Genomic DNA, 27,501 nt, shown 5'->3' on the forward strand with positions numbered 1-27,501 from the left:
ACTCAGAACGCAGCCCAGGCCCCTGCACATGGTGAGCACTTAATGCTAGCAGTGATTAGTAATAACGTTATTTTTGGTTCCTTATCCCTTATATGATGCCTGTTTTGGCAAGCAAACCCTTTCTGGCCTCAGACACTCCCTTCCACCTTCCTGAATGCTATACCCTAGCCAAATTGTTCCTTCTGTCTTCACCAAACCAAGTTCTTCCATGTTTCCATGCCTTTGCAAATGCCCCTTACTCTGCCTGGATGTCGTCTCTCTTTTCTGTAGATTCATCATTTCAGATTCAGCTCAGAGTCATGTGTTTTCTGGGAAGCGGTCCCCAAATTATCCAGACAGAAGGAATCCCCCTTCCCTCCTGTGAGCCCATGGCCCTGGCTCCTGTCTCCTCCGTGAAGCCAGGCTGGAAGGAACTCCTGGAAGAGAGAGTCTATATGTGCTCATCTCTGTGATCAACTTTGTAACTACAGTCACCAAAACTGGTGAGCCTACGTTACCAGCTCAATACTTGCAAGGATGTTGTTTGTTTTGTATTATTGGAATGAGCGAATGGGAACGGTTTTGACTTCACCCTAGACCTAGCAAAAAGTTTGGGTAGTTAAAGTTTTTTTTCATTTTATGTAACCTGGTATTAAACCCTTCTTTCCATACCCCAAGAAAAATATTCCCAAATATGCTAGCATACCTATCTTCTAAAGGAACTCAGTAACTAAAGGGAAAGCCTTTCAAAAGCAGAAAGAATGGTGAGCAGGTCAACTCTGTCTTTGCAGCTGTCCCTGAGAGGGCGCTGTTCCGAAGTCAAACCTCCAGAGGCCGTGACTGAAATACCAGTGCGTTCCCACAGGGACTCAGCATCCTTCGCTTCCCAGGCAGCAGCCACGGGTCCACAGCGGAGCATCTGCCCACAAACATGGCTGCGCCCTGCTCAGCTTCTCTTCGCCGGGACCAGCTGGCCGAGCTGGCCTTGCCAGTACTCGGGGACTTCCTCCAGCAGTCCGCTTCCTGCACCGCTGGCATTTAAACCCTTGCCGGGGTCTGCGGGCTTCGGATGCGGATGCCAGCTGGGCAGGGCCGTGGCATCCCTTCAGCCATCCGGCTGGGCAGGAGCGGAGCCGAAGCACCTAACTGTACCTGGGTCAGACAGAGCAAAGGCGCAGTCTAGGAGGGAGATTGCGGACCCCGGCATCTGCCAGTTTAATTACAGCTTTGACTTTAATTCCCAAGATCGTAACCCTCCTATCCAGCCCCGATATTTTTCCTCCCTCTGTCCTCAGTTGCTGGACGAGTAGGGGCTGGGCTTGGTCGCGGGAGAAGAGCTTGTTCTCCGCTTGCTACGTGCTCCAGGGACCTTCGAGCTGCGAGCCCCAGTCATGGTGAGGCTGAGCCCCGTACTCCGGTGAGTGAGGCGGCGGCAGGCGGCGCGGTTCTGAGCTCTGCAGACACGCCCTGCGGGGCATCTTTCCCAGGAGCCAAGGGCACCGGGACGCGGAACTCCGCGCCCTCCTGCTGGGGCTGCGTGAGTGCAGGGTGCGTGCGAGCGGCAGCCGTGATGTTCAGCTGGCTGGGTTCCGACGACCGCCGGAGGAAGGATCCCGAGGTCTTCCAGACGGTGAGCGAGGGGCTCAAAAAACTCTACAAGAGCAAGCTTCTGCCTCTAGAAGAGCATTACCGTTTCCACGAGTTTCACTCGCCTGCCCTGGAGGATGCCGATTTTGACAACAAGCCCATGGTCTTGCTGGTGGGCCAGTACTCCACTGGGAAGACCACTTTCATCAGGTGAGCCAATCCAGGGTCCGGGTAGTCCCACCCTGCCACCCAAAGCTTATGCCTCCCCATTCGCTCCTGGTGCCCCCTCCGCATGGGGTCTCATCTTCATCTGTGGGCTCTGAAGAAATCTTTGCGTGCACATGAGTCCAAAGCTCACCCCACAGTTTCACTGCTGGTCCCCTGCCCCATCCTACACAGTGCCTCTCCACCCTACTTAGAGCCTTGGCTTGGGTGGTCAGTTTGAAGTGTTAAAATTCAGAGCCATCCTGTTATTCTTCCCATTTTATGGATGGTGAAACCAAGGCCTAGGAGGCACAAATGAGAAATCCCCTGGTTCCAAGAGTACTTTATACTTGTGGGGGTGTCTTACACCCTCACTTTTAAGGGACATGCCCTTTATGTCCAGTTTCACTTCTCTTGCCTTTTAAAGCCTTCAGCCACTCACGTGGGGGCTTTAGAGTTGCAGCTGAAGAGGTGGGCTGGGGACCCTTGTGGCCACCCCTGCCTGGCAGTGTGACTTGCCCTTTTATCATTTTCCTTCTCTGAGCAGAGCTCCTACATAGAGTTCTTGGATACTGGATAGAAGCGGTATCCAGAAACAAAATGTGTGGTTTTTTTTACTCTTTTCCCTTGTTTGATCTTAATGGCTCAGTTACAATATTAAAGTTCTTTTAGAGGTGATAAGGACATTAATGATCCTCTCCTCCAGCCCCTTGACTTGGCAGGTGAGATAACTGAGGCATAGAGAGGTTAAACACATTGTCCAGAGTCATCTCACTGGGTGGGAGGCCAACTCGGGATGCTGGTCCTAGACGCATGGGAGGAGATGCTTGGCTAAAGGCCTGTAATTTTGAAGGTGAGTCATCCAGTCTCTTCAGTTACAGAATCCTTGGGCTGGAGGGATCCTCAAGCAGTCAATTTGTCCACCTTGCATTCAGAGAGGTCTATATATTGTCCACTTGAGTGATGAGAATCCTTATCTTTAGAAGACAGGCTTCTCTCCAGTCCTCAGCCTCCACCACCTTCGAGGCCAGGCCATTTTCTTTGGCCTCATTTACAGCTATCGCCAAGCTCTTGAGGGTGCTTATGGTCCTCTGTGTTGAGAGTCAGGCTCCCACAGTGTAGCGATGGCTTCCATGGTCCAAAAAAGTCACCAGTGTTCATCTCTTGCAGGATTTAAAACAGGGCTGCTCTTGTTTCCATTCACTGACTGAGAACCTGCGACACCCAGAGCACTGTTCTTTGTTTGGCAACAAAAGCAGCAAAGTTAACAGTCTGGTTACTGGTCTTCTAGATACAAATTTTCTCTTAATGCTGAGCTTATAACACAAGCCTTCTGGAAGCAGGGCATGCCCCACGCTAACGTGTTGTATCTGAAGTTTGCCTTTGCAATGGATAGCCTTGGGCTCAGCAGCTTTGAGAGGCTGAGTGATTTCTTAACAAGTTTGGTGCCCAGGTGAAGGAGCGGGAAAGGTAGATGGGCTGGTTGGCTTTTGGATCTCTTACATTGTTAGAACTGTAAGAGCCCTTAGCTCTGAATCTTACCCTTGTGTCTTAACTTTTTCAAAGGTCAATTCTTCCTCCTTTGAAAATCTGATGAAAGCTGTGGACCTACTAATGCACATAATCCAAAATTTACATATAATTTTGTGGGCCCAAGAACCAACCGCCTTGGACTTTAGGGTGAGAACTCTGATCTAATCCATCTCCTTTATTTTATTAAACACCCATTGCCACCACAGACACTCTAGAGATGCCTGGGTCCTGGGTAAGGTCTCGCTGTAGTCTGTGTCCTCTGCCCAGCCTGGATTATGCCCCTCCGAAGGCCAGGCTCTTTACAGATGGCTCCTGCCCTGGCAGAGGCTTTCCTGGCCCCCTGGACACACCTTGGTAAATTCAGAGCTTCGCCTTCCTTTAACACCAGCCCTTACAACTGTGCCTTAGGTCCTTGGGGCCTCACCTGGGGTCTCAGCCACAGGAGGTTCCCAGTGTTGATTTGCCAAATGGGAGGGAAGGTGGGGATAGGCAGGTGTCCCTGGGGGGAAGGCTATTGGAGCAGCAGACAGGTTTAAGTGCCTCTTGTCTGAGACGCTCTCCTGGCTTTGTCTGAGTCATGCTGGCTGTTAACTGGGTCTAAGAAAGTGGCAGGGTTGAGTCGTCAGAGATTATTTGCTATCTGAGGGAAACAGGAAGGCTGGAGAGGCAGATCCCTCCTCTTTCTTATCCTCCAAGTACAAGAGTTTTCTCTCCCCGCTCGTGTCAGTAACTGAATTTAGCTCATGCATCAGAAGCTGTCTGCCTCTGAGGGAGCGTGCACCAGCAGGGTAGGAGGGCTTGCAGCTTGGGGAAGCTGTCCCAAACCAAATTACATATTTCCTTCCTCCTCATTAAATCCACTGAACAGCTATTTTTTTTTTTAAATTGGAAAATGCAGAGAAGAATGAATTGGAGGGAGAAGGAAAAAGAAATCACCCATAATGCCACAACTCAAGGAAAACCATTTTAAATATCATTCGCATATATAAAAATCTATACATTTCCAGCATTTTTAGCTATTGTCCCCCACAGTTAAGATCGCATCAGAATGCAATTTTGTATGCTGATTTCTTTTGCTTACAGCATGAGCATTCCTCCTGTAAATTAAAAAAAAAAAATCTTTGTAAGCATTATTTTTAAGAGCCTCTTGGTATTTCGATGTGTATGCAATTATTCGTTTGACCGGTCTACTTCTTTTGAATGTTTTAGGTTGCTTCTAATTTTTCTGCTATGGTAGAATCACTCTGAATATCTTCGTGCATAATATTTTTCCACGGACTGTTTTCTCAGAGATTCTCAGCAGTGAAATCACTAGGCCAAAGGTTATACAGAGTTGTTTCTGTTTATTCATTTATTTTGCTTTTCCATTTTGGTATTCAGAGTCGTATTTCTGAGTTGCTTTGCAAGAGGGTGAGTTGGTACAACATCCCTTTCCAAGGCTCGGCTGGGGTAACGGTGTGCGGGGTGTAGCTCTCAGGGTGCCTTCGCCCCCTGCCCTCCACCACCCCCGCTTCTTGCCCTGAGCTCCACGAACAGCCCTCCATCCCTGGCCTGAACCTGTGAGGGACCTTTCTCTCAGGAACGAAGACTTGCCTCTTCCTTCCCCAGCCCTTGGCCTTGGCCTCTGCGTGCCCACCCACTTTCAGTTACATGCACTTGCCGCAGGGTCTATTTCTTTTCTCAGGAAGAACATGCAGAAAAGGACATTCTTCTAATAACTAATTAATGTGCTATGATCTCTGCCTGAAATAACTTCCCTGGCCTACGGCCCGGCAACCCAGAGTAACAAAATAAACAATAAATGGGCCTGGTGGCTGCTCCCTCCAACACAGGCCGCCTCTTCGGAGTACAGTAGCTCTGTGTGCCTCTGGCCTGGCAGCCTTCCCCCTGCCCCTGCTCTTCTTCTCCCTTCACGCATCCCCTCGCTGGCATGCAGCCTCCAGCCCCTCCTCCCTTGCACCATTTGGCCCCCTGGTCCTGGAGGTGAGTAGCCAGCTGCTCCAGGGGCTGAGGAAGGCCCAGTGCTCTCAAGAGCCATAAGGCAGGCCAAGTAGAGGACTGGGGGGTTGGGTCTCAGGCCTGGGGCTGCCAGGGCTGAGCTGCCTGCAACTCTGCACAGGGAGGTTGGGGCCAATCTCAAGGGTCACAGGGCCCTGCTATAGCATGATGTGGACACCAGCAGATGAGCGCATAGTGGGGGCTGCTGCCCAGCTGACCCTTTCAACCTCCCCAACTTCTTCAGGGGATGTTTGAATGCTCTCCGAAGGTAACTCAGCATTTACCCAGCACCACCCTGGCATCCCACTGCCCAGGCCTCACTCCATGCATTACAGCATCACCATCCACCCAGGAAAGTGGGTTGTCTGCAAAGCTGAAGGCCTGGAGACAGGCCCACCTTTCCGGGTAGACCCACTGACCTCTGCTGGGTCTGTCCTCCCAGGCACAGTCCCTGCTACAGCTCTGTCCTGTCCACCCTGAGCTCAGTGGACATCCTTTTCCTATTAGGGCTGGTCCCTAAGGGAGGCTGGGTCTGCCTGCTGCCTTGAAAGTCAAGGGTGTGGAGGTCACCAGGAGGAGCACTGACTGGGGGAAGTAGCACCTCTGGAGAAAGGGCTCCATCTCATAACTGTGGACATGGGGACAGCGCCATCCACAGAACACAGCCTGCTCAGCAGAATCCAGGCTTCAGCAGATACCGAGAGACTCTAACCCTTCTGAACCCCAGTGTGCTTATCTCTGTCATGTGAATTGTGACAACTGCCTCATAGGGTCATTCTCAGGATTAGGAGGGGAAAGAACCTGTGCAGCTCTAGCTCTGTTCCAGGTACTCTGCTTGGGGCTTTAACATTTCCTCTCCTCTTTCTAGCTGATTCTCTAAGCAGAGGCTTAGGGGCTGGCCCTCAGGATGTGGGGGAAGCCCCTGTCCACTGCCCACATCAGGGGGATATGGGGGAGGCGTGTGCAGGGAGGGCTGGAGGAGGAACGTGGGCGGGCAGTGCTGAGGAGTGGACCAGCAGGAGGCTCGGCAGTGTGGCCACTGGTCTCCTTTGTGCTGGGGTCACCTCATCCCATGGCAGAGGCTGCTGTGCCCCAGGGACAGTGGAGGCTGACACAGACCTCAACTCCACCATTGGGGGTCTGCCGCCTCCTCCCTCATTTTGTGTCTCTGGGGTGCTTTACAGTCTCCCTAAAACCCCATGAGGCTGACAGGGCAAGTATTATTGTTTGGACTCTGTTTTAAAGCTGAAGTACCCAAGGGTTAGAGAGACCAAAGATATAACACGAATACTTATGATACAAGGTAGAAAGTGGTATGTGCCTTTGGAGTCTACTAAAGAAAAGGGCGTCAGGTTTGGGATGACAGAACAAACTAGTTAAGGCCTCACAGAGGAGGCACTGGGCCTGGATTTGGAGACTGTGTAGGAAGAAATGCACTGAGTACTTACAGACAACAATGTGGTGTTTGTTTTCTCTAATTGGTGTCTCTGCAATATGGGCAAATGTCTGGTGTAGTCTTCATGTTTCCTAGGCTCCTGGATGGCATATCACAGCCTCATGCCGTCCCTTTGACCTACTGTAGTTAGAAACCAAGTATTATCCCTATTTTATAAACCAGGGCAACTGAGTCAGTGGGCTGTGGGGTGACATGTCCAAATTCATGTCTGTGATGGAAGAGCCGCTCGTGAAGGGGCATTGCCCCACTGAGCCAGCCCACGGCAGCACTGTTGTGGGGCCTGGCCCGACTGTTCCCTGCCCCAGGTGCTCAGATCTGAGGTCTGGCCACCCCCCACTGTGCAGATGGGTCTGTTGGAAGCGGACTGAGATAAGATCCTTGGCTGTACGCCTTACCCTGGGTGCCTGCGTCACCAGTAAAGCAGACCACATGCTCAGATTGCCAGGCAAGCAGGACACACACACATACACACACACACACACCCAAAAATGAGGAAAATGTCATGAAATAATTTACTGAAGAAAATATGCAGAAAAAACATCAAAGTTGTGCTGGACTTTCTTACACCTGTTTTATGATTTTAGTATTTACTTATTTTAGCTCTCAAAGTTGCTAAATATTTTCATTTGGCCAAGAACTTGGGCAACCTACGTCGATCTCAATTTACTCCACTGCAGAACTGAAATGATGCTGCCTTCCCACTGTGCTTGCAGGACTGACACAGTGGAATAATTTGGGTGAAGGTCCCAGAACAGCACCTGCCACTCAGTGGTCCCTCCTTGTCCTTGCGTGTCCTCATCGCAGCCCTTCCCACCCAGGCTTGAATGAACTTTCCTTTGTTTCTGCTGCTGTGGGAATGTTTCCGCCTGGCAACAGAGGCGATCTGTATCACTCCCCATAGAGAAGCAGTGATGAGATCCCTCAATCGGTTTTCCTTTCTGGACACAGTGGTAGCTTTGTTAAGGGGGCACTCGGTGCTGCAAGTCATACCCAAATGTCCCTGAGAATTTACCCAGCTCCGGTTCCCTGTGTGGCCCCACTGTGTCCCTGGATGGACTGATGGCTCTGCTGGACTCTGTTTCTCCAGCCCCTGGGTGGCTGGCAAGTTTGGGATCACATGGGCTCAGTCTCAGGGCAGGACAGCAGGCCCAGCCTCCAGGCCCTCGCTCAGGCAGACCCAGGCAGACCCAGGCCGCGGCTCCAGAACATCCTGGGAGGTGGCCCTGTGATGCTGGGAGGCGTCACCCTGTCTTTGATCATCTGCTAGCACAGCACGTCTCTCGGGGATGGAATCTGAGCCGGCTGGGTCAGCCGGATACTTCATCACTGCCATCTGGCCCTATTCAGGCTGGGTGTTCTTGAAGCGGCCTCAGAGTCCCTTCTCTCCACTCCTCTGTCAGCTTTCCCTCAAACCTTTGATCATAACCACCACCCGCCTCCTGCCTCAGAATTCACACTTGCCACCCCGCTCCAGGGTCCTGCTCAGGGTTTCTCCCCACAGGCTTACCGGGCAGGTATTCCTGGCACTCAGACAGAATAGTTGGGCTTTCCCAGGCATGGCGTGGATTCTCATGAAACTTCTTCCCCGGGGACTCCGGCTTTACTATTTTTAAGTCCCAAGAATGTCCTTTCAGAGCCAGTGGGCCTGGGGCCTGCTCTGGTCACCTGACAGCTTTTGCACGTCACACCCCGGTCATCGAGACCTCGCTGTGAACCCCAAGGGCAGCCGTGTAGAGACGAGTGCACTGCTGAGTTTGTGGGTGTCAGAGGCTAAGCTTTCCCCCGAGGCCTGGGCCCTGGACAGCGTCCTGCCAAACCTCTTTCCCCTGTGGCCCTCTTGTCCCATTCCTCATTCTAGTCCCATGTGGGGCTCAGCCCTTTTATACTTCCCGGGCGAGGGGAGACCTAGGGCCAGAAAGGACACAGTGAATGCAGTGGTTAGGAGCATGATTCTCAAATTGAAGTGCCAGGTTCAAGTGCTAGCTCAGCTATTTGCTGACTCCATAACCCAAAGCAATTATCTAACCTCTGTCTCCTCCTCTTTAAAATGGGATGCCCATCTAGGTGCCAGGGACTGGTTTTAAGTGCTTGTAATTAGTGTAATCCTTGGATTCCCTATGAGGTGGGTTTTCTTATTAGGCCTATTAGATAATAAGGATCATCATACTCCCCTCAGAGTAGATGTAAAGATGAAACGAGACAGTCCATAGACAATCTAGAACAGTGCTCAGGACATCACAGGTGCTGGGTACACTGGAACCTTTATCTCCCAGGTTATGGAGGAAGGTACTGAACTCCTCAGAGGCACACTTCTGAAAGGCACACCCCTCATGGTTAAAGAAAGCAGGTCTGCGGCCCTGGGCTGCTGAGATTCCCTGCCTCTCCCATGAGCCCTGCAGGAGAAGGCACATCGAGGAAGTAGGAAATGCTGTCTAAGTGGGCAGTGATTGTGGTGTATCCTCATCCATAGCCTGAGTGCCAGGTTTCAGAATGGTCCTCCAATGAAGGAAATCCTGCCTTCACACCCAGGCTGTTGGGCTGGGATCCTGGAGGGAGATGAAGGGCTTCCCGAGGCAACATGAACCCTCCGTGTGTGGTGGGGGTGGCCTCCTGGGCAGCAGCTTCTCTACTGGCTCCCTGGGGCGGACCCATGGCAACCCGACTTAAACTGCCTGAACCACAGAGTAAATTGATGGCTCAGAGGCACAAGCACGACGTCCATGAACTACAAAAGATGCCAGTGAGTCTCTGTCCACCCTGTGGACAGAGCAGGACCCTGCTCCAGGCCCACCTTGGGGAAGCACGGGGTGAGCAGAGAACTTGGGCCCTGGAGATACGGCCCCTGGTCCCAGCTCTGCCTTGACCTTCTGTGGGGCCTTGATTGACTCTCTCTGCTAGTGACTTCCTCAGGGTGGAAGACTGTTGAAGAGCAAAGGATTTGGTGTTAGACTGATACAGGCCTGGGTTTCAACTCCACTATTAGCTGTTTAACTAGGAGAAAAGTCACATACCCCATCCAAGCCTTGGTTTCTTCAATACCTACCTAAAGGGCTACTGTGAGACCCAAAGATGATAATGTTCCCCCAAAGATGAGTATAATACCTGGCATGTGGAAACACTATTGAGTGTCAGTGATATTATCAGTAAAATGAGAGGGTTGTCAACCCCAGCTGCACATTGGGATTAACGGGGGGGGGGGGGGGGCAGGGCGGGGAGGGGAGTCCTGAAAAGGGCCAGTGGCCAGAGCCCCAGCTCTGAGGGAATGGGTCAGAAGCTTTGGGTGGGGCAGCCCAGGCGCCATTAGGTGGAGCTCCACAGTAGCTCAGCTGGGCAGCTGGGGCTGAGGACCCCTGATCCAGGGGGTCTTCAGGTTCTCTTCCCAACTAACAGTCTCTGACTGGGCCTCTTCTCCTTACTTTTCCCCCTGAGCCTGGGCCTTCAAAGTTTAGGAGGTTCTGAGCACACAGTGAGGGCTCACTGCATGGGTCTGTGTTTGTTGATCAGTGCTTTCCTTAGCTCCTTGTCTATCCTGGTCTTGGAAGATGCCCCTGGGACTCTCCTCTGGCCAGTCCCAGCCCAGTGCAGTTCTGGGCTCCTGCCCTGAATTCAGCCTCATGCTGTTTGGGCTCAAAGTTGTTCTGAGCTTCTTCAAAAGAACTTGGTTGTCCTTACAAGCTGTTCTCTTCATTCTCTGGCTCATCATGTGCCTTTGCTCTTGACTTCTAAAGGGAGCAATGCAGAGGGGCAGTGGCCCTGGGCCGCCACTGCTCAGGCTGGGAGAAGAGCAAAGAAAGGGACCTGCCACCTAGAGAGTGGATCAAAAGTCTAGGAGGGGATCCACTTTTCCCAGTGTACCTCTCACACTGGCTGTATTTGTGTCTCACGTATGAGCTGTTTTTATATTGAAGGACTGACTAACCAGGTAAATGAAAAATGACCTATGGAAAGCTAGCAGAACCCCAAAATGGTGCCATTCTAGCCATGCCTTTCTGCAGGTCCTTCAGCAGGTGACCTGCATGTGTGAAGTCGGCGGTGCTCTGTGCAGCCATCAGTTTGAACCCGTGATCTAGCTCTGAGCCCAAACCTTGCTCTGTTTTTTTCCTACTGATTCAGGGAGATGAAAAAATAAGAACCAAGAAGAACAGATTTGGTATTTTCAGTTCAGCTGCAATCCCACCTCCTCCACAGTGTCTTTGGAATCCTGTCCAGTGGTCACCTCTCTCTGCCGCGAAAGCGCACGGCTCTGGATCTGCCCACCCGCCATGATGCCCATCATCACCCACCTTGTGGTAGACACGCAGCATTGATCTACCAGCAGAACCCCTCCCTTATGACTGTGCTCCCTTCTGCCAGGTACCTGCTGGAACAGGATTTCCCAGGCATGAGGATTGGGCCCGAGCCGACCACCGACTCCTTCATCGCAGTGATGCAGGGCGAGGTGGAGGGGATCATCCCGGGGAACGCTCTGGTGGTGGATCCTAAGAAACCCTTCCGGAAGCTCAACGCCTTTGGCAATGCCTTCCTGAACAGGTGAGTGCAGTGGGAACACTCACTCTGACTGTTCTCTTTTCTTCTTCTTGGGGTATGAGAAGGGAAAGGACAGGGTCTTAGGAGGATCACTGCCTTTTCCATACGTAGAGTCTGTCTTGCTTGTCCCTTACTTGCTGGGAATGCATCTGAGTCAGTCCCCGTAGATTAGGGGTATGGGAGCTGCAAACAGCAGGCTGACTGTTCCTGACCAAGAAGCAGGTTGAATCACGTCCCCTCTATCTGCACCTCCTGCCAATAAAAGCAGAGAGCATTCCCAGCCTTTGCCCGTGATGCAGAGAGGATTTGCATCCAGCTGGACATGGGCAGAGGAAGGCTTTTTGCTGTTCCTGGACATTGTTTTTACTTGGTGGTAAGAACCCTGGACTCTAGATGGACACCCTCAGTTTGAGCACTGACTTCCCTACAAAACTCACTGTGTGGCCTTGGACAGGTCACCTTCCCCTCCTCTTGGACAAGTAAAAGCCTGCAGACAGCAGGGTCATTGTGATGATTTGAGTGAAGAAAGCTCTAGGGAATGCTTCACAGGCTGATCTGGACCTTCCTGTAATTATTCTGTTTAACTAAAATGCCTGCACTTCTGATTGCACTTTGTCTATAAATCCACACCACATTCTTGCATGAGTATTGCACTTAAAGTTTTTAAACTACTTTCTCTAATTGGAGGTATTTACAGAAAAGGGAAGGACTATGGGCTTTGGCTTCAGACAGACCTGGGTTCAAAGCCTACCAAATAGCACATGGATCTTAGACAAATTACTTCTCTATGTCTTACTTTTCCCATCTGTAAAATGGGATAACACTAACATACTCCTCCAAGGCAAGAGTCCTGACGCAGCCCTTGTGGAAAGCTGGCATTTAACGTGGGTGTTCAACAATGAATGAAGTCACAATGAAAGAGTAAAAAAAAAAAAAAAAAGAAGAAAAATCCAGGTAGACAAAACTGGGAAAAAAAGCAAGCAGAGGGGATGAAAGACTGTGGCTCAGTGCAGGAACCTTGTGGCCAGAATTTGGAAGGTTTGCACTTTTCTCCAGGAGCATTTGACGACTAAGACGGTGGGCGTTCAGACTGACCATGGCTGGGGGATCTGCCAGGCATGTCCATTGCAAGGACCACAGCTTAGCCAGCCTATGTCACGTCCCTCGTCAGCTCCTGTCCTTCTCTGTGGGAATCCGAGCACTCTACTGTCACCTCAACCTCATTCTCATTCGGCAGAAGGCCTTGCTTTGCCTTCTGGAGAAAATGGGAACCAGTGTCACAGATTCCATCTAGCTGGCCTTTTAAAATTTGTCCATAAACAAGTTCATGCGCCTTTGTCCTCACTTGCTACCACCAGGCTGCAGAGAGCTGTGGCCTCTCTTCCTCACAAGGTCTGACTCCTGCCTTGCCCTGAACTTCACCCTCCCAGGGCCTCCCTTCCACACAGAAATATCTTCTCTTGAAAACTCTACAGTGGGTCCTACTAACTTTCACCCTCCCTCTCTCTTTCTCTTCACAGCCAAGTTTCTTGGCTTCACCTCCTTGTGACTTCCTGTCCCCCAGCCTGTGGAACGTAGCTTCACTCTATCACGGCTGCTTGTGTGAATGAAGGTCGCCATGACCTCATAGTGATCATAAGGAGCAGACTCCTTCCGCCCTTACCTTCCCCCACCTCTTCTCCTGCCTCCCTGACCAGGCCCCCCCCAGTCTGCTCTGTGTCCCCTTTTTCTCTGGCTCCTATGACCTGGTGTCCCCCCCTGGTCAGGCCCATCAGTATCACCCTGCCCTTCTTACTCCATGCACTTGACCTGGGTTTTGCCTCATCCACAGCCCTGGCCCCAAACACCAGCCCCGTTCACACGACGACCAGGTTACCAAAAGACAGAAACCCAGCTCCGCACAATACGAGATGGATTTGAGGACACTGGCGTGTGCCATGGAACCTAAGGTGCAGCAAGTGGCCTCAGGCACAGTGGGAACCATGGGCTTCGAGAGGACGGGGCTGTGTCACTCACTGTTCTGCCCCCATTATCTGGCATGGTGCCAGGCACGTAGCAGGCACTCCCTAGATATTTGCTGAACTGAACTGGACATGCCGACAACCATCATATCCAACCATGTCACTCTTCAGCTTAAGGCATTCCAACGGGTTTCTACTGCCCTTGGTAAAAGATCCGTATTTCTCAATGTGATTTTCAAGACCTTTGTGATCAGGGCCCCGCTCCTCCTTCTGTAGCCTTGTCTCTGGCCACTCCAGCCCTCCTGTTCACACCTCACTGATGTGCGCCTTCCCCCACACCCCTAATGGTGCGTGCACGCTCTCTCTCATTCCCTGCTTGCGTTCCTAGCACGCCATAACATTTGCACCTACTTGCATACCTGGGGTTACCATAACAAATTACCACTCGGTGGCTTAAAACAACAGAAACGTATATTCTCGTAGTTCTGAAGGCCAGAGTCTGAACGCCTTGGGCAGGGCCGTGCTCCCTCAGAAGATTCTAGAGGAGCATTCTTCCTCACATCTTCCCTCTTTAGGTCGCCCCAGGTGTTCCTTACCAGTGGAAGCGTAATTCTAACCTCTGCTGCCTTTGTTACTTGGGGTCTTCCCTCTGTGCATGTCCCTCTCTCCACCTCGTGTGCTCCTTCCTTATAAAGTGTTGTTTGATCAAGTTGTACACCTGAAACTTACATAATGCTTTAGCCAATGTTACCTTAACAAGCTTAATTTTAAAAAAGACACTGGTCCTATTGGATCAGGGACCCACCCTGCTCTTGTATGATCTTAACGAATTACATTGACAAAGACCCTATTTCCAAATAAGGCCACATTCTGGGTTACAGGGGGGTTAGGACTTCAACAGATCTCTCTGAGGGGCAGAATTCAACCCGTAACACTGCTCTTTCGCCATGAACTTTCATCTCAGCTGGAATGCTGTCTTCTCTTCACCCTCTACTCATACACAAACACACAAAGCACACACTCATACCCACACACTCATGTATGCAGGGTGTGCTGGCTTCCTCTTGTCTGCCTGGCAAATGCGGTTCTCTGTTGAAGTCTTAGTTCAAGTCTGTGAAATCCTCCCTTTTCTGTGTGTCCTGCATCTCTGCCATTTTACATGATACACCTGGGAGAGTGTGGCTCCTTTTTAGCTTTCACCGAAAAGGACATGTAAGAGAGAAGGCTTGAATTGAGAAGCATCTACATTAAGTGTGCCAGTTTGTATTTTGGGACTTCAGGATGTAGCACTAGACATGTTTCCTTGAATAACGCCTGACTTCTACCCTAATAGCAAAGTTTGATATTGGGATAGCACTTTGAGGCCCAAAATGGAATGTGACTCATTCATTAAGGCCAGCTCCTGTGTCTCCTCCTCCAGAGAGCCATCCCTAGAAGCCACCTCTCCCCCTTGGGTCTTCCTAAGCTTTCACTTGACCTTCCCCAGGGTGCTGGTCACACGTATGTTGTGGGTGGACGTGTGCATGCCCCCTCTCCTCACCAGCCTGGGCTCCTCGGGAGCAGGGCTTGAGTCCTGGACATTGTGATGTCCCTGACAGCAGGGGTTCACTGTGTAGGACCGCAGCTGCCCGGGATCACCCAGGGAGCTTCCTCAACATACAGGTCCCAGGCCCATGGCTGGGGCTAAGTCTGACCTGGATCCCAGGTATCTACGTGGAAGGCAGCCAAGCTTCCGAACCTCTGGCCCCAGGGCAGCAAAGGTGGGGTGCGGCTGAAACAAGGTGTGTGAGAGGCTACGAGAGGACAGAGGCTCACGCGGTCTCCTCTCATCCATGCAGATTCGTGTGCGCCCAGCTGCCCAACCCCGTGCTGGAGAGCATCAGCGTCATCGACACGCCAGGGATCCTCTCCGGCGAGAAGCAAAGGATCAGCCGAGGTAAGCGAGGTACCTGGTCGGGTTGGGTCTGGCTCCGTGCTGTGTTCCTTCTGGTATGTTCTCTCACTACCATACCTGGATAGAGGCCCCCGGGCCTTGCGGTCCCTTGACGAGCCAGTGCTGCCTCGCGTGCTGTATGGAATCATCCTAGGCAGCGGCCGGTAGATCAGTGTGGTCCACTGTAGCTCAGGAGACCCCTGGCCTCAGTCTTCTCCTCTGTAAAATGGAGACATCAGTGTCTGCCTTACTTCCATAATCAAGGTTATTCATTCTGCAAGCCACAGCTACTGTAGGCCAGGCCCTGCTTACTTCTGAAGTCCCTGCAGTCCCTGCCCCCAGGACGCAGGGGAGGCAGGTACATGCAGAGAACTTCAGCTCAAACACGTGAGGATGACAGCATGCTCGCTCTGGGGCCCAGACACAGGGAGCTGGTGTGTGAAAGCACTTTGAAAACTGTTCACTCCCAACAGATATGGGGTAATTGCTCATGAAGGGAGGTCGCCAGACTGCCAGCGTTCAAAGCCCGCCTCTGCCACTTCCTGGCAACATGAACTTAGGCAGGTTTCTTTGCTCCGATTGGTTCATCTGTGAAGTAGGAAGAAATAATTTTATCTACCATATAGGTTGTTTGAGGATGAAAAGAAATAATACAGGTAAAAAGGCTTCTCCCTGGCACACAGCAGTGCCCAGTAAACATGCGGTGCTGTAGGTCACCACCATCACCATCGGTTTTTACAGCTAGACTGATGCTGCAAAGAGCTAGAAGCATCTGCTCCTGGCTCCTCACGCCCAGCCCCCCTGCCACAGCGGCTGTGTGCCCCGGGCAGTCCCTCTGCCCTTTCTGTGCCCTGTGCTGTATCCCTGCAAGACGAGCAGATGAAGCCACACCCACCCAATACTGGAGTCGCGAGCTGGGCTAAAGCCAGAGGAGCACTCGGAAGTCGGCATCCGGGAAGGAAGGGCTTTGGGCTGGCAGGAGTTCCCTAGGCAGCAGCTGGAACTCTCTCCTCCCCTGAACTGCCCTTGGGTTGACTGACCGGCTGCTTCCCTCCCGCATCGCCACGGGCCCCATGCTCCAGGACAGATACAAGGTGTGCTCTGCAGGTATCTGTGCCGCCTCAGCAGGAAGCCCAGAAACCCCCTCCACCAGGGACGCAGCCTGCAAGGGCCAGCACCCCCTCCCCACAGGCCTCTCACCCCATGGCATCACAGGAGACGGGCCAGTGCGGAGTCGCTGTGTACTGAGTGCTGCTGGCAAAGGCCTGGGTGCCTGGGTGCCTGGGTGTCTGGGTGCCTGGGTACAGGCCACCACTGCTGAAACTGGGCTTGCTGTCCAGCCCTCCTGAGAGCCGCCTCAACTTTCCACCCCGAATGAACCAGCTCAAGGGCACCGGGCTCTGCGTTCAGGGTCCACCGTGGCTGTGTGAGTGGGCACAGCCAGTCCTGTCTGAGGGCAAAGCAGGGAGAAGCCCCCCTGGGCCAGCAGTCTGCTCACGGGCCCCATGACCCCAAGTCTGTCCTCAAAGGAGACACAGCCTGCTCTGCAGGGACCTGGTTGTGGACCAGGCTCCAGCAGGAAAACCCAGCCCCTCCCCACATTTCACCGAGGAGGTCACACCTGGGAAGAAGAGAGGAAGAAGGCAGCCAGTCAGGAGGAAGCTGTGTTAACAGTTCATGTATTTGGCAGCCCGTCTATAAAAGGGGGATGTCATCTGAAGGCCCTCTGTGGCAGGGCCCTGGGAGCCTGCGCCCCACGCTAACTCTGGGCTGCATAGTGGCACAGTCATGCAAGGGGTCGGGAAAGCTGATGGGTCGGAAGCCATAGAACCCATGGTCTTGGGAAGAGAGGGCTGTCTCCCGACCCTTCTGGAACTCTGCTCTCTATAGGTATCCTGGCACCCTGCTCAGGGCCCTGTGGAGAGGAAGCTTGGGTGGCTCTCAGTTTGGCGTCTATTAGTTTCCCTAAACGCTCCCTCTCTCCTAACCAGTCCCCGCCCTCACCCCCATCCCCACCCCCATAAGGATTCACCTGGGTCGATTCTGAGTTGAGGCCTAAGAGAGATGTACTGTTTCACATGGGCAGCCTGCGTCTGTTCCAGAAAGGCTCAGGAGAGCCAGCCTTCTCAGTCTGAGCTCCCAGCACGTGGGTGGGCATGCACCTGCAAGGCCAGGGCCGCCCAGCAGGATGGTTTCCCCGGGTACCAGCCTGGGAGTTCAGAGACAGGGTTTTAGAACCTGTGTATGTCTCCACAGGTCACATTTCCTCCCTGAGCCTGCACGTTTCCATGTTAACAAAGGGGTGATGATACCCATCAGATGACTGTGTGAGGTCTGTGGATGGTAATGGAAAGACAGACATCAGCTCTCGGTCTGGGACTTCGTGAGCTTCCTGCTTTTCCCTTTATCTGCCATCCAGGGCTCCCTACTCTACAGCCCAAGGACCCCCCACTTTACAGCCCAGGGCCCAGCCTGTGCAGCTGGATGGCGCAGCCCTGCTCCAGGGAACCCTGCCTTCCTCAGCCCCTGTCCTGGTCCGTTCTCTTTCCCCTGCTCTGCCTTTCCTCCTGCCTTCATCTTTAGACCTCCGCGGCTGCCCCAGGCCAGTTGGGTGCATGGCTGTCTCCCTGCTTTTCCTGTCCTTTCCCATCTAACACGACTGAGCCCCGCCTCTGGGAGAAGTGATGGTCCCCTGCGTGGCTGCCCAGGCCAGCTTGCTTTCTGTCCTCCTGAGTCCAGACTACAAGTGCAGCTGCTGGCCAAAGCAGCCTGTGCTAAAAACGGGGGCTGGGAGCTGGGCCGCCAGCACTGCAGCATAGGCCTCGGTCAGTGCTGACCTCAGCTCACCAAGGAGACCAGGAGAATGGGGGGTACACCCTCTCAGACGTCAGGGCGAGAGTTTCCAGTATAACAGTCCCTCCTTCTCCTTCCTCACAAAGCTGTAGAACCTGGAGGCTCTAGTTTATACCTACACATGTAAACACTCACACCTCTACACACACAAACACCCACATTGCCACACACTCATACACTCACACAAACACACATACTACACATATACCTACACACATATACACATGCCCACATGTACACACATATATACACATGTATAGCCACATGTACACATGTACTTACACACACATACTCATATATAACCACACATCCACTCCTTCCACAGCCCACCCACATACACACCCCCATACAAGTGTGTACACAGAACCAAATGTGCTCTCTCTGGCTTCTGGCCGGGGGCCCTCAGAGCTCCAGGTCTGGTCACAGTGCAAATCAGGAGCCCCTTCCCTTCAGCCAGCCCAGGGCAGCACAGCAGCCCAACCCTGATGAGGCTGAGGTCCATTCTGGAAAGTGAGCTGCTCCCAAGGCCTCAGGCTTCATGGGAAGGAGCACTCAGACCCCAGGCCAGAGCTAGACAAAGTGTGGTCCTTGCTCAGGGCACGGCCCCTCTGCCCAGGTCTGGGGGTCGGTGTTTTCAGGGGGAGGGAAAGCGGGGGGCATCCGGCAACCTGAGGCTGCGAGGTCGCAGGCCAGCAATTGTCTCTGGATGAAGATGCACGGTGTGGGCAGCAGAGGGGCAGGGAGGCTGTTCCTGGAAGTGACAGGAAGTGCCCGGCCTAGGACTCATTACTGGGAAGGAGCAAGGAAGCAGCGGAAGTGGGGTGGGCTCCGGAAGCCGGCAAGTCCGCACACTCACTCAGGAACCACACTTCCCGGCTGCTCCTCAGCTAGAAATCCCCACCAGCTCCACCCTAGCAAAGCAGCCCCGTGGTCGTGGAGCCCACTTCTCTCCCCTTCCTGTACAGGTGAGCTCAGCAGATCTACAGCAGGTAGAAACCTTGCCCGTGTCCCAAAACTCTGGGCTCCTGATTCCCAGCCTAGTGGCTTTTCAGCACATTTTCACGGCCTGCCCAAGAAGAAGGTGGGAAGTAGGCCTGAGAGTGAACTCCTATGCGCGTTTTCCCTGGGCTGCTTTGGAGCATCTGGGCTGGTCCTCACATTCCTGGTGCGTCCCAGCCCCCTCAGTGAGGGGCCTCCTGGGTCCCAGACTGGGTGCTGCATACACGCGCCTTTGTGAGCCTCACCCACCAGGACCAAGCAGCGGGGCCCCATGGCCTTCAGAACAGCTTGCTGCCAGCCTCGTGGTCACCTCCTGGAAGGCACGTGGTGTGGCATCTGTTCCCATTGTCATCTCAATTCTTCCCACATTGTGGAAGTGGATGCCTCTTTATTTCTTCTTTTTTTTTTTTTTTGGTAAAATGTCCAATCTTAAAAGAGATCTGGGGGAACAGGATAGGACCTTTTTTGTACCCACCACAAGTGCCTGGTCTGGGGGCTCAGCCCTCTGAGCTCCAGCCTGGCATGTGGCTATGAGCAAGAAGGGAATGTGGACAAGAGTCAGGGATCTGGGTTCCAGTCCCAGGTTTGCCACCACCTGGCTCTGTGAGCCCGAGCAAGCCCCTTAACCTCTCTGTTCCCTCTCCCTTCCCTGTTGGGTGTGTGTGCTCTGTTTACCTCCTGGCATATACAGAGTTATGAGGTTCAAATGAGATTATGTGGCTGAAAATACAAAGATGTGCTGCCAGACCCCTTGCTTCTCTCTTCAGACTTCGAGGGAAGCCAGTGGGTCATTAAGCAGTTGCCTTGCTTATTGTTTGTCTCATTGATTTTTCTCCTGCCTGCCATTACTTCAAAATCTTTCTCTCCAGTTTATTAGAGCCTGGGGTCAGCAGGAGCGCCCCAGGCCCCTGCAGGCTGCCCAGTCTCTGGGCCAGATGCCTGCAGCCCAGGGCTCTGGGGGCCAGCAGACTTGCTGTGAGCAATTCCGGGAAGGCCAGCTCTGCTCTCAGCCTCTGGGGCTTGAATCTCCCCCGCCCAGCCCTTCGCCAAATCTTATCTCAGGAGCCCTAGGGCTGCTGCAGGTGCTAGAGAACCCCCCAACCCCGCCCCCTGCCCCGTTGTGGGTCTGAGAGCCACTCCTGAGACGGGGGAGGGAAAGGGGGCCTGTCTCTGGGTGTCCTGCCCACCCCAGACACTAGGGCAGAGCCTCTCTCTGCAATCAGATCCTGTCGCCACGGCTCTACCACTGGCCCCTCCTTAGTCGGTTGTTACTGTTCCTGTTTGTCAGCTGAGAAGACTGAGGTTCAGACTTGCCCTAGGCCACACAGTAAACAAATGGGAGAGTAGTCCCTTGCCCTTTTCCTTAGTGCATCCAGTGCATGCCTTTCAGAGGCACCCCTTGCTGGATGTACACAAGCCGGATCCAGGAAACAGTGCCATGCCCGTCCGGGAGGCTGCCAGGCTCTGAACAGGTAAGAGCAGGGGGCTGAGCTAGAGGAGGCCCATGGAGCCCTTACTTGATTCCCAGGATCCTCATGGCCACCTCGGGAGAAAGAACCTGGCATTACTAACTCTGTAATTTGATAGCAGCTTGCTGGAGCATGCAGAATTTGAGAAAAGGAGGAGCGAGAATAGGAGGCCTCTGTGCTTATAAAGTCCTGGAAAGGACAGCCACCTGCTGTCCTCGGCAGGAGCAGACTTCACAGAGGCACCCACATCCAAGGGGTTGCTTTTCTAGGGTGGGGCCTGTTTAAGATGGTGGCCCCAGCCTTCTCTCTTTCTGTTCTGCAAGGACTTTCTTGTGTCTAATCTCCATCCATTCTGCTGTATGTACTCTCCACCCTCATACCCTCAGTCTTAGAAGCAGGGCACTGTGAACTGAGAAAGGAAGCTCAAAGACATCCCAGTCCTAACGGCTTGACAGGCAGAGACCGAAGACCAGAGAGGGAAGGCTGCTTGCCCAAGGCCACACAGCAAGTTAATGGCTGAAACTAGAGTTGGTCTTTCCCGGGCCATTGCTCCTCAGGGGCTGCCTTCAGAGCACACCTATTTCGTGGAAACTGGAGCTTGTAAGTTCTTTGTAAAGGGAGCGGAGCAACATGAACAGCCAATGTCATATGCAGTTTCACCTGCATCTTTTTTAAAAAAAAATTGGATCCTCACAGCAACCCTATGGCAGGGTCTGGGGGGTTCCAGTTCAGAAACCAGACAGCTGAGGCCCAGAGACGGCTTGTTTCCTGTCCCTGAGATGGAAGAAGCAGCACATTTCAGTTTTGTTTGGCAAAGCCTGACCGAATGGTATTATGTGCAGGGCGCCGTGCTAGGAGCAGGGGTCGGGGCAGGCCCCTGCCCAACACCCAGTGTGTGTTTGGGGGTGCGCGGGGGGTGACTCACCCTGACAGGTTCCATGGGAGACCCAAAGGGCCTGCGTCTGCCTGAGTCCATGAGAACACTGGGGGCCACCTGGCCCAGCCGTGGAGACAGGGAAGGGCAGGGAGCCATCCTGCTCTGGCAGCACTGACCTGGTGCTGTCACTGTCCCCCAAGTTGGGTCCGTCCAGGTCACTGTGATTTTCCCCTACTACGCTCCAAGCCTCCACAGCCCACGCCTCCTGCCGCATGGCCATCAGGGATTGAAGAGAGATTGGAGGTGGGGTGGGGGGAGGCTCTTTTCCTGCAGTTTCTCTGGCCCCTTTGCTTTCCCCAGCCTGTGGAGGAGTGGCTAGGGTGGTGGACTTGGGGTTGGAAGACCTGAGTTCCGGTCTTGGCTCTGACCCTACCGCTGCATGACCCTGACCACATCTCCCCCATCCTTGAGCCTCCATTTCTTTGTCAGTAAAGGGCCCAGAGATGGCTGCACTGGCTGCTCTGGCTGCCAGCCAGCACTGGGTGGCTGGTGTGGTGGGTGCTCAGGGCTGGCATCTGCTCATCTGGGGGAGAGAGTGGTAGCAAGCTTCTCCCTGCTGCCCTCCCTGTGGCCTGCACACCCCAGCTGCAGCCCTTGTCAGGCCAGATCTCAGGAGGATGCCAGAGGCCTGAGCCCTGCTGCCCTCCCCAAGGGAGGTAGCCCGTCCCCAGCTACCAAGAGGGCCAGGTTGCTGGTTATAGGCACTGGAGCACCAAAACGATGACCTATTTCCTGGGGTGGGGTTTGGGGCAGAGGGACCAGGTTGTCCTGATTTTCTGAGCCCCCTACCCCTCCTCCTGCCCACAGTTTTGAAGGAGAACTGTGGAGGTGAGAGCGCCAGTGTACCAGCTGTGGCAGTGCCAAAGACTGCTAAAAATAGCCAGGAGCTATGCCTGGGGCGGGATGGGGGTTTGAGTGGGGGAGCAGGGGCAGGCTGCAGGCCCACCTGGAAGGGAATACACAGGGTCTCCTGGGTTCTGGGGAGCTGCTGGCTGGGTCTGCATGGAGGGGAGGGGAGGGGGGGAGGGGAGGGGAGGAGAGGGAAGGGGCAGGCAAGAGTGCTGCATGGCTGCCCTCCTGGCAGGTGCAAGGAGCTCAGGGCCCCAGTGACCAGGTCCAGTCCTGGCCCCACACTTTGCTGGCTATTTGACTCTCACCTCATCTCTGAACCTCAGTTTCTGCCTCTGGAAAATGGGAATGATACTCGTCAGCCCACCTACCTCAGAGGATATTGTAAGGGTGAAATGAGGTCGTCATGCAAACATCTTGCCAGCCCAAGCAAGCATCCAACCTGGGGTCAGAGAGCTAGGTTACTGTGCCCCACTGCTGCCTCCTACAAGCAGGGTGGTCCTGGCTGAGTCACCGTGTGACTGACTCCAGGTGGCACTGATAACGTCCCTACCTCATCACTGGGCAGAACCTGGCCCCCAAAACACTTTCCTGGGCCCTGACCCTTAATGGAAAGAGCAAGTTTCCTTAAATTAAAAGATTAAATAGGAATAATAATGTTAATTATAATTAGCATTTATTGAGCAGCTACTGTGTACTGGGCTTCAAGTGTATTTAGTCCTTATAGTTAGTTCTGTTAATTAGGCACTATTAGTATGCCCATTGATAGATGAAAACACACTAACTCAGAGACACAGAATGACTTGCTCAAGGCGAAATAGTAAAAATGGTGGAGGAGTCGAGATTTGGAACCCAAATCTGACTCCCAAGAAGGTGTTATTTCTACTGCACCTGTTGCCTCTACCCAAACCTCTAACCTGTGCCCCAAAGGTCCCTTCGCCTGACTGTCTCTCGCCGGCAGGGTATGACTTTGCCGCTGTCCTCGAGTGGTTCGCTGAGCGGGTAGACCGCATCATCCTGCTCTTTGACGCCCACAAGCTGGACATCTCTGACGAGTTCTCAGAAGTCATCAAGGCCCTCAAGAACCACGAGGACAAGATGCGGGTGGTGCTGAACAAGGCCGACCAGATCGAGACCCAGCAGCTGATGCGGGTGTACGGGGCTCTCATGTGGTCCCTGGGGAAGATCGTGAACACCCCGGAGGTGATCCGGGTCTACATTGGCTCCTTCTGGTCCCACCCCCTTCTCATCCCCGACAACCGCAAGCTCTTTGAGGCCGAGGAGCAGGACCTATTCAAAGACATCCAGAGTCTGCCCCGAAATGCTGCCCTGCGCAAACTCAATGACCTCATCAAGAGAGCCAGGCTGGCCAAGGTGAGGCTACCCCTGGGGCGGGAGCAGCATGTTTGGGATGGAGGTTCTGCTGCAAGATCCGCCTGCACCCTCGAGCGTTGCCTGCCTATGTGAATATGTCTTGTAGCTACTGCGTCCTGAGCATCAGCCAAGCCAATGCCGGTGGCCAGGGGGCAGGAGACTGGTGGTTATGGTCACCGTCCCTGGGGTCAGATGGCCAGACCGGAGCTCAACTCCACTGTTTACAAACTGTGTGATCCAAACCCCAGCAAGGCCCTCAGTCTCTCTGCGCCTGTTCCCATGCCTGTAAAATAAAAGGGTTGGAGGATGCAGTAGAATAGAGAATGTAAAAGCCTTCTCCCCACACCTGTATCCTCAGAAGGGCTTGGCAAATGTTAGCTACGGTTATCATCTTCCTCATCAGCATCATCTCCTGTATTGCCATCCTGTTACTGCCTTGACCTCACCCTCCCCACAATCTTGCCTTTTCCATGAGATCTAGAAAAAGAGCTCAGCGCTGCAAGCAGTGTGAGAGGGCAAGAGGGTGGAGATAGAAATTATTTTGGAAGTAGGAGCAAGAGGAGGAGCAGTTTATGGGAAGAGATGGGTGAGAGCCACTGAGAGAGAAGGAATGAATGGAGGAATGGAGGTCTTGATCTCAAGCTTTCTCTCTGCCCGTTTGTCAGGTCCACGCCTACATCATCAGCTCTCTGAAGAAGGAGATGCCCTCCGTGTTTGGGAAGGACAACAAGAAGAAGGAGCTGGTGAACAATCTGGCCGAGATTTATGGCCGGATCGAGCGGGAGCACCAGATCTCACCTGGGGACTTTCCCAACCTGAAGAGGATGCAGGTAACCAGGGTCTGGGGCTCCAGGGCAAGGGACAGTGTCGCACGAGCTGGCTGAGCAGCCGAAGTGTGGAGGAGGCCACCCAGGGAGACGGCCCTAGTCTGTCCTCTCTGCTGGACTGTCACTGGCCCAGCAGGTGTCATATCTGGGCCTGGGGAGAAATAGGGAGCCCCAGTGATCCTAGTAGGACAAGAGTGTCCCATGACGTTTGGGTCTGATACCTGCAGTTTACAACAGTTTCTAGTCACAGCCACCATGTCACCTAATGAAGATTCTCCAGGCTCTCGAGTACTTGTGTTTACCTCCGAGTCCCTACTGAGGAGTGACTGGGGGCATACGCCATGAGAAGTCCACACAGGAGCTTGTCACCTTCGGAGCCCACTGGGGGCCCCTCTTTTGAGCTAGGGACTGTCACACATGGTTTCTCAAGTTTTTCCCCAAAGCAGTCCTCTAGAGGAAGCATTTGCTTCCTCTTTATACAGATAAGCTAACAAGTTTACCAAGATAATGAACCTTTGCAATTAGCTGCCTGCAGTTTTCTGAGTGCAGGAGTCGCACAGACTTACAGTGGGAGAGCCAGGAGATGTCCCCACCGTCCAAGCCAGAAGCCACCTGACCATACTAACCGAATCCCCTCTGAGCCTCTGTCTCCTCATCGATAAACTGAGGCTCCAGAAGCACCCACTTATGGATGTTGTGAGCATCCGCAAGATGCTGTCTACACGGTGCTCAGCACGAGGCCTGGGACAGGCTGTCCCTCGAAATGAAGCAGCAAGTTAGGTAGGATGTCACCACCGGGGAAGCCGGGCAGTGAGCGACAGGGACCCACCTATCCATACAATTTTTGCAGCTTCTCATGATTCTGTATTTGTTTCCAAATATAGTGTTTTTAAAAACTGGGGAATTAGAGAAAAATAGCACCAGATGTAGCAGCGATATTGATTTTGTTCTCGTTGCTGACTGTGATCTGGAACTCCCTGTGGTCTGGAATAGGCATCGTTAGTTTCTTATCTGATTTTTAAAAATAGACATTCAGAACATACATTTATTCATGCATCCATTCATCCTTATGAACACCCAGCGTGAATCAGTCACTAATTTTAGAAATGCTTTAACATAATCTGTTTTGCAATCAGCTGTGGCCTGGAACATGTCAACTTTTAGTTTCTCTTTCCAATAAGAGTTTAATGACCTGTAAACAAACATCAGGGCAATGACGTTTGAAAGGGGCTATGCAACCCCTTTTGGAATGTGAGGAATTCTTTCTCAACATAGATTAGTTCCTCTGCTGTTGTTGGGTATGCTAAATCAATCCCGTAAGTGGCTGTTCTTCAGGGGACTATTGGAAGGGGCAGAATATCTTCCACTGTGCCCCTGGAAGATACTGGGACCCATAGTTGGGAACCCACCAAACACACACAGCTGTGGACAGAGACACCAGGGACCTCCCAAGGGCTGGTCTGCTCCTGCCCTTGCCAGCCTCCCCCAACCCCCACCGCCCCCTGGCTCAGCTTGTCCTTGCACGATGGTAAGAAACACACAAGCTAACGCTTGCTCTTGAAATGTAGCAAGAGCAACAGTTCAAGTTGGTGAGTGTTTTCGGAATTTTTCTACAGTGAGCTCGATGTGCTTGTCCCCGAGACTGTCCCTTGTGTACTGGCCTCTTCCCCATGTCCTGAGACTGCTGTGACCAGAGCCAGGGCAGGGGCAGAAAGCTTTCGCTTGTTACCACCGAGGCCTAGGAGAAGCTGGGTGTCCTGAATTCAGGACCCCTCAGAGTCACAAAGACTCTGCAGAGTGAAGTATATTTCTCTTACCGTGAGGCGGGGGTGTCGTGGGAAGGCCAGGGGAGGAGCTTTTACAAAGTCTGCGTGCCTGCCTGGGCCTGCTGTGTCGGAAACGTCCAGAGAGGGGCCAGTCATTGAAAACGCTCTCCAGGTAATTCCCATGAGCACCCTGATTAAGAACAGCTGGGTTGACGTTGACCCTGGCTGCTATTATGACTTGTTTTTGGTTGCCTTTGCCTCAGCTTTGCCTTCCCTAACGGGGCATAGAATATGATTTCTCTTACTCAGAAGGGCACTAGAGGGGCAAATAGGATAATATAGGAAAGCACTTTCAGTGTGTTTCAAGTACAACCCTTATTAGAGTAGAGGGACCCACCTGCTTCATCCCTTCCGTTCCCAGCCCCTGAAACTATTCTGCTCTTTCCTGAAAAATTCCCACATCAACAGAGCGTGCCTTTTTTTCTCCTCCCCTCCCATATCATTTGCTATTATGACGTGGTTCAGTCTAGCCTCCAGGCCGAAGGGCTGCTAACATCCCAGCATTAGTGGAAGGCAGCCTCCCCAACTCCTTCCGCTGACTTCCACCCTCACCTTCTTTCCTCCCCTCTTCCCAGGACCAGCTGCAGGCCCAGGACTTTAGCAAATTCCAGCCCCTGAAAAGCAAGCTGCTGGAGGTGGTGGATGACATGCTGGCCCACGACATTGCCCAGCTCATGGTGCTGGTGCGCCAGGAGGAGACGCAGCGGCCCGTCCAGATGGTGAAGGGTGGAGCGTTCGAGGGCACCCTGCAGGGCCCCTTTGGGCACGGCTACGGGGAGGGGGCTGGGGAGGGCATCGATGACACTGAGTGGGTCGTGGCCAGGGACAAGCCCATGTACGACGAGATCTTCTACACCCTGTCACCGGTGGACGGCAAGATCACGGGTGCCAACGCCAAGAAGGAGATGGTGCGCTCCAAGCTGCCCAACAGTGTTCTGGGCAAGATCTGGAAGCTGGCGGACATCGACAAGGATGGCATGCTGGACGACGAGGAGTTCGCACTGGCCAACCACCTCATCAAGGTCAAGCTGGAGGGGCACGAGCTGCCCAACGAGCTGCCCGCCCACCTCCTGCCCCCGTCCAAGAGGAAAGTCGCTGAGTGATGGGTGCAGAGGGCTGTGCAGAGCAGGCAGGTGTTACAGGAGACGGGAGAGGCGATCACACACACACACACACACACACACACACG

General features: G+C 53.2%; 1 protein-coding gene across 1 annotated transcript; it reads left to right on the plus strand.

Moving 5' to 3' along the window:
- The first annotated feature begins 872 nt into the window (after nucleotides 1–872).
- On the plus strand, nucleotides 873–27,501 carry EHD3 (EH domain containing 3). The gene is made up of 6 exons (XM_037146669.2): nucleotides 873–1,776; nucleotides 11,111–11,287; nucleotides 15,084–15,181; nucleotides 23,247–23,659; nucleotides 24,325–24,489; nucleotides 26,888–27,501. Exons 1-6 carry the CDS (start codon nucleotides 1,550–1,552, stop codon nucleotides 27,413–27,415), a joined length of 1,608 nt encoding a protein of 535 aa, XP_037002564.2. The 5' UTR covers nucleotides 873–1,549; the 3' UTR covers nucleotides 27,416–27,501.

This window comes from Artibeus jamaicensis, unplaced genomic scaffold, assembly GCF_021234435.1.
Source record: "Artibeus jamaicensis isolate MK-2021 breed Jamaican fruit bat unplaced genomic scaffold, CSHL_Jam_final contig_465, whole genome shotgun sequence".
In the NCBI taxonomy this organism is placed as follows: Eukaryota; Metazoa; Chordata; class Mammalia; order Chiroptera; family Phyllostomidae; genus Artibeus; species Artibeus jamaicensis.

Excerpts from the sequence above, each read along its gene's own strand:
- EHD3 (XM_037146669.2), top strand. The coding sequence starts at position 1,550 with ATGTTCAGCTGGCTGGGTTCCGACGACCGCCGGAGGAAGGATCCCGAG. Across the intron at positions 15,182-23,246 it reads GAAGCAAAGGATCAGCCGAG|GGTATGACTTTGCCGCTGTC; the intron begins GTAAGCGAGGTA and ends TCTCGCCGGCAG. Across the intron at positions 24,490-26,887 it reads CCAACCTGAAGAGGATGCAG|GACCAGCTGCAGGCCCAGGA; the intron begins GTAACCAGGGTC and ends CCCTCTTCCCAG.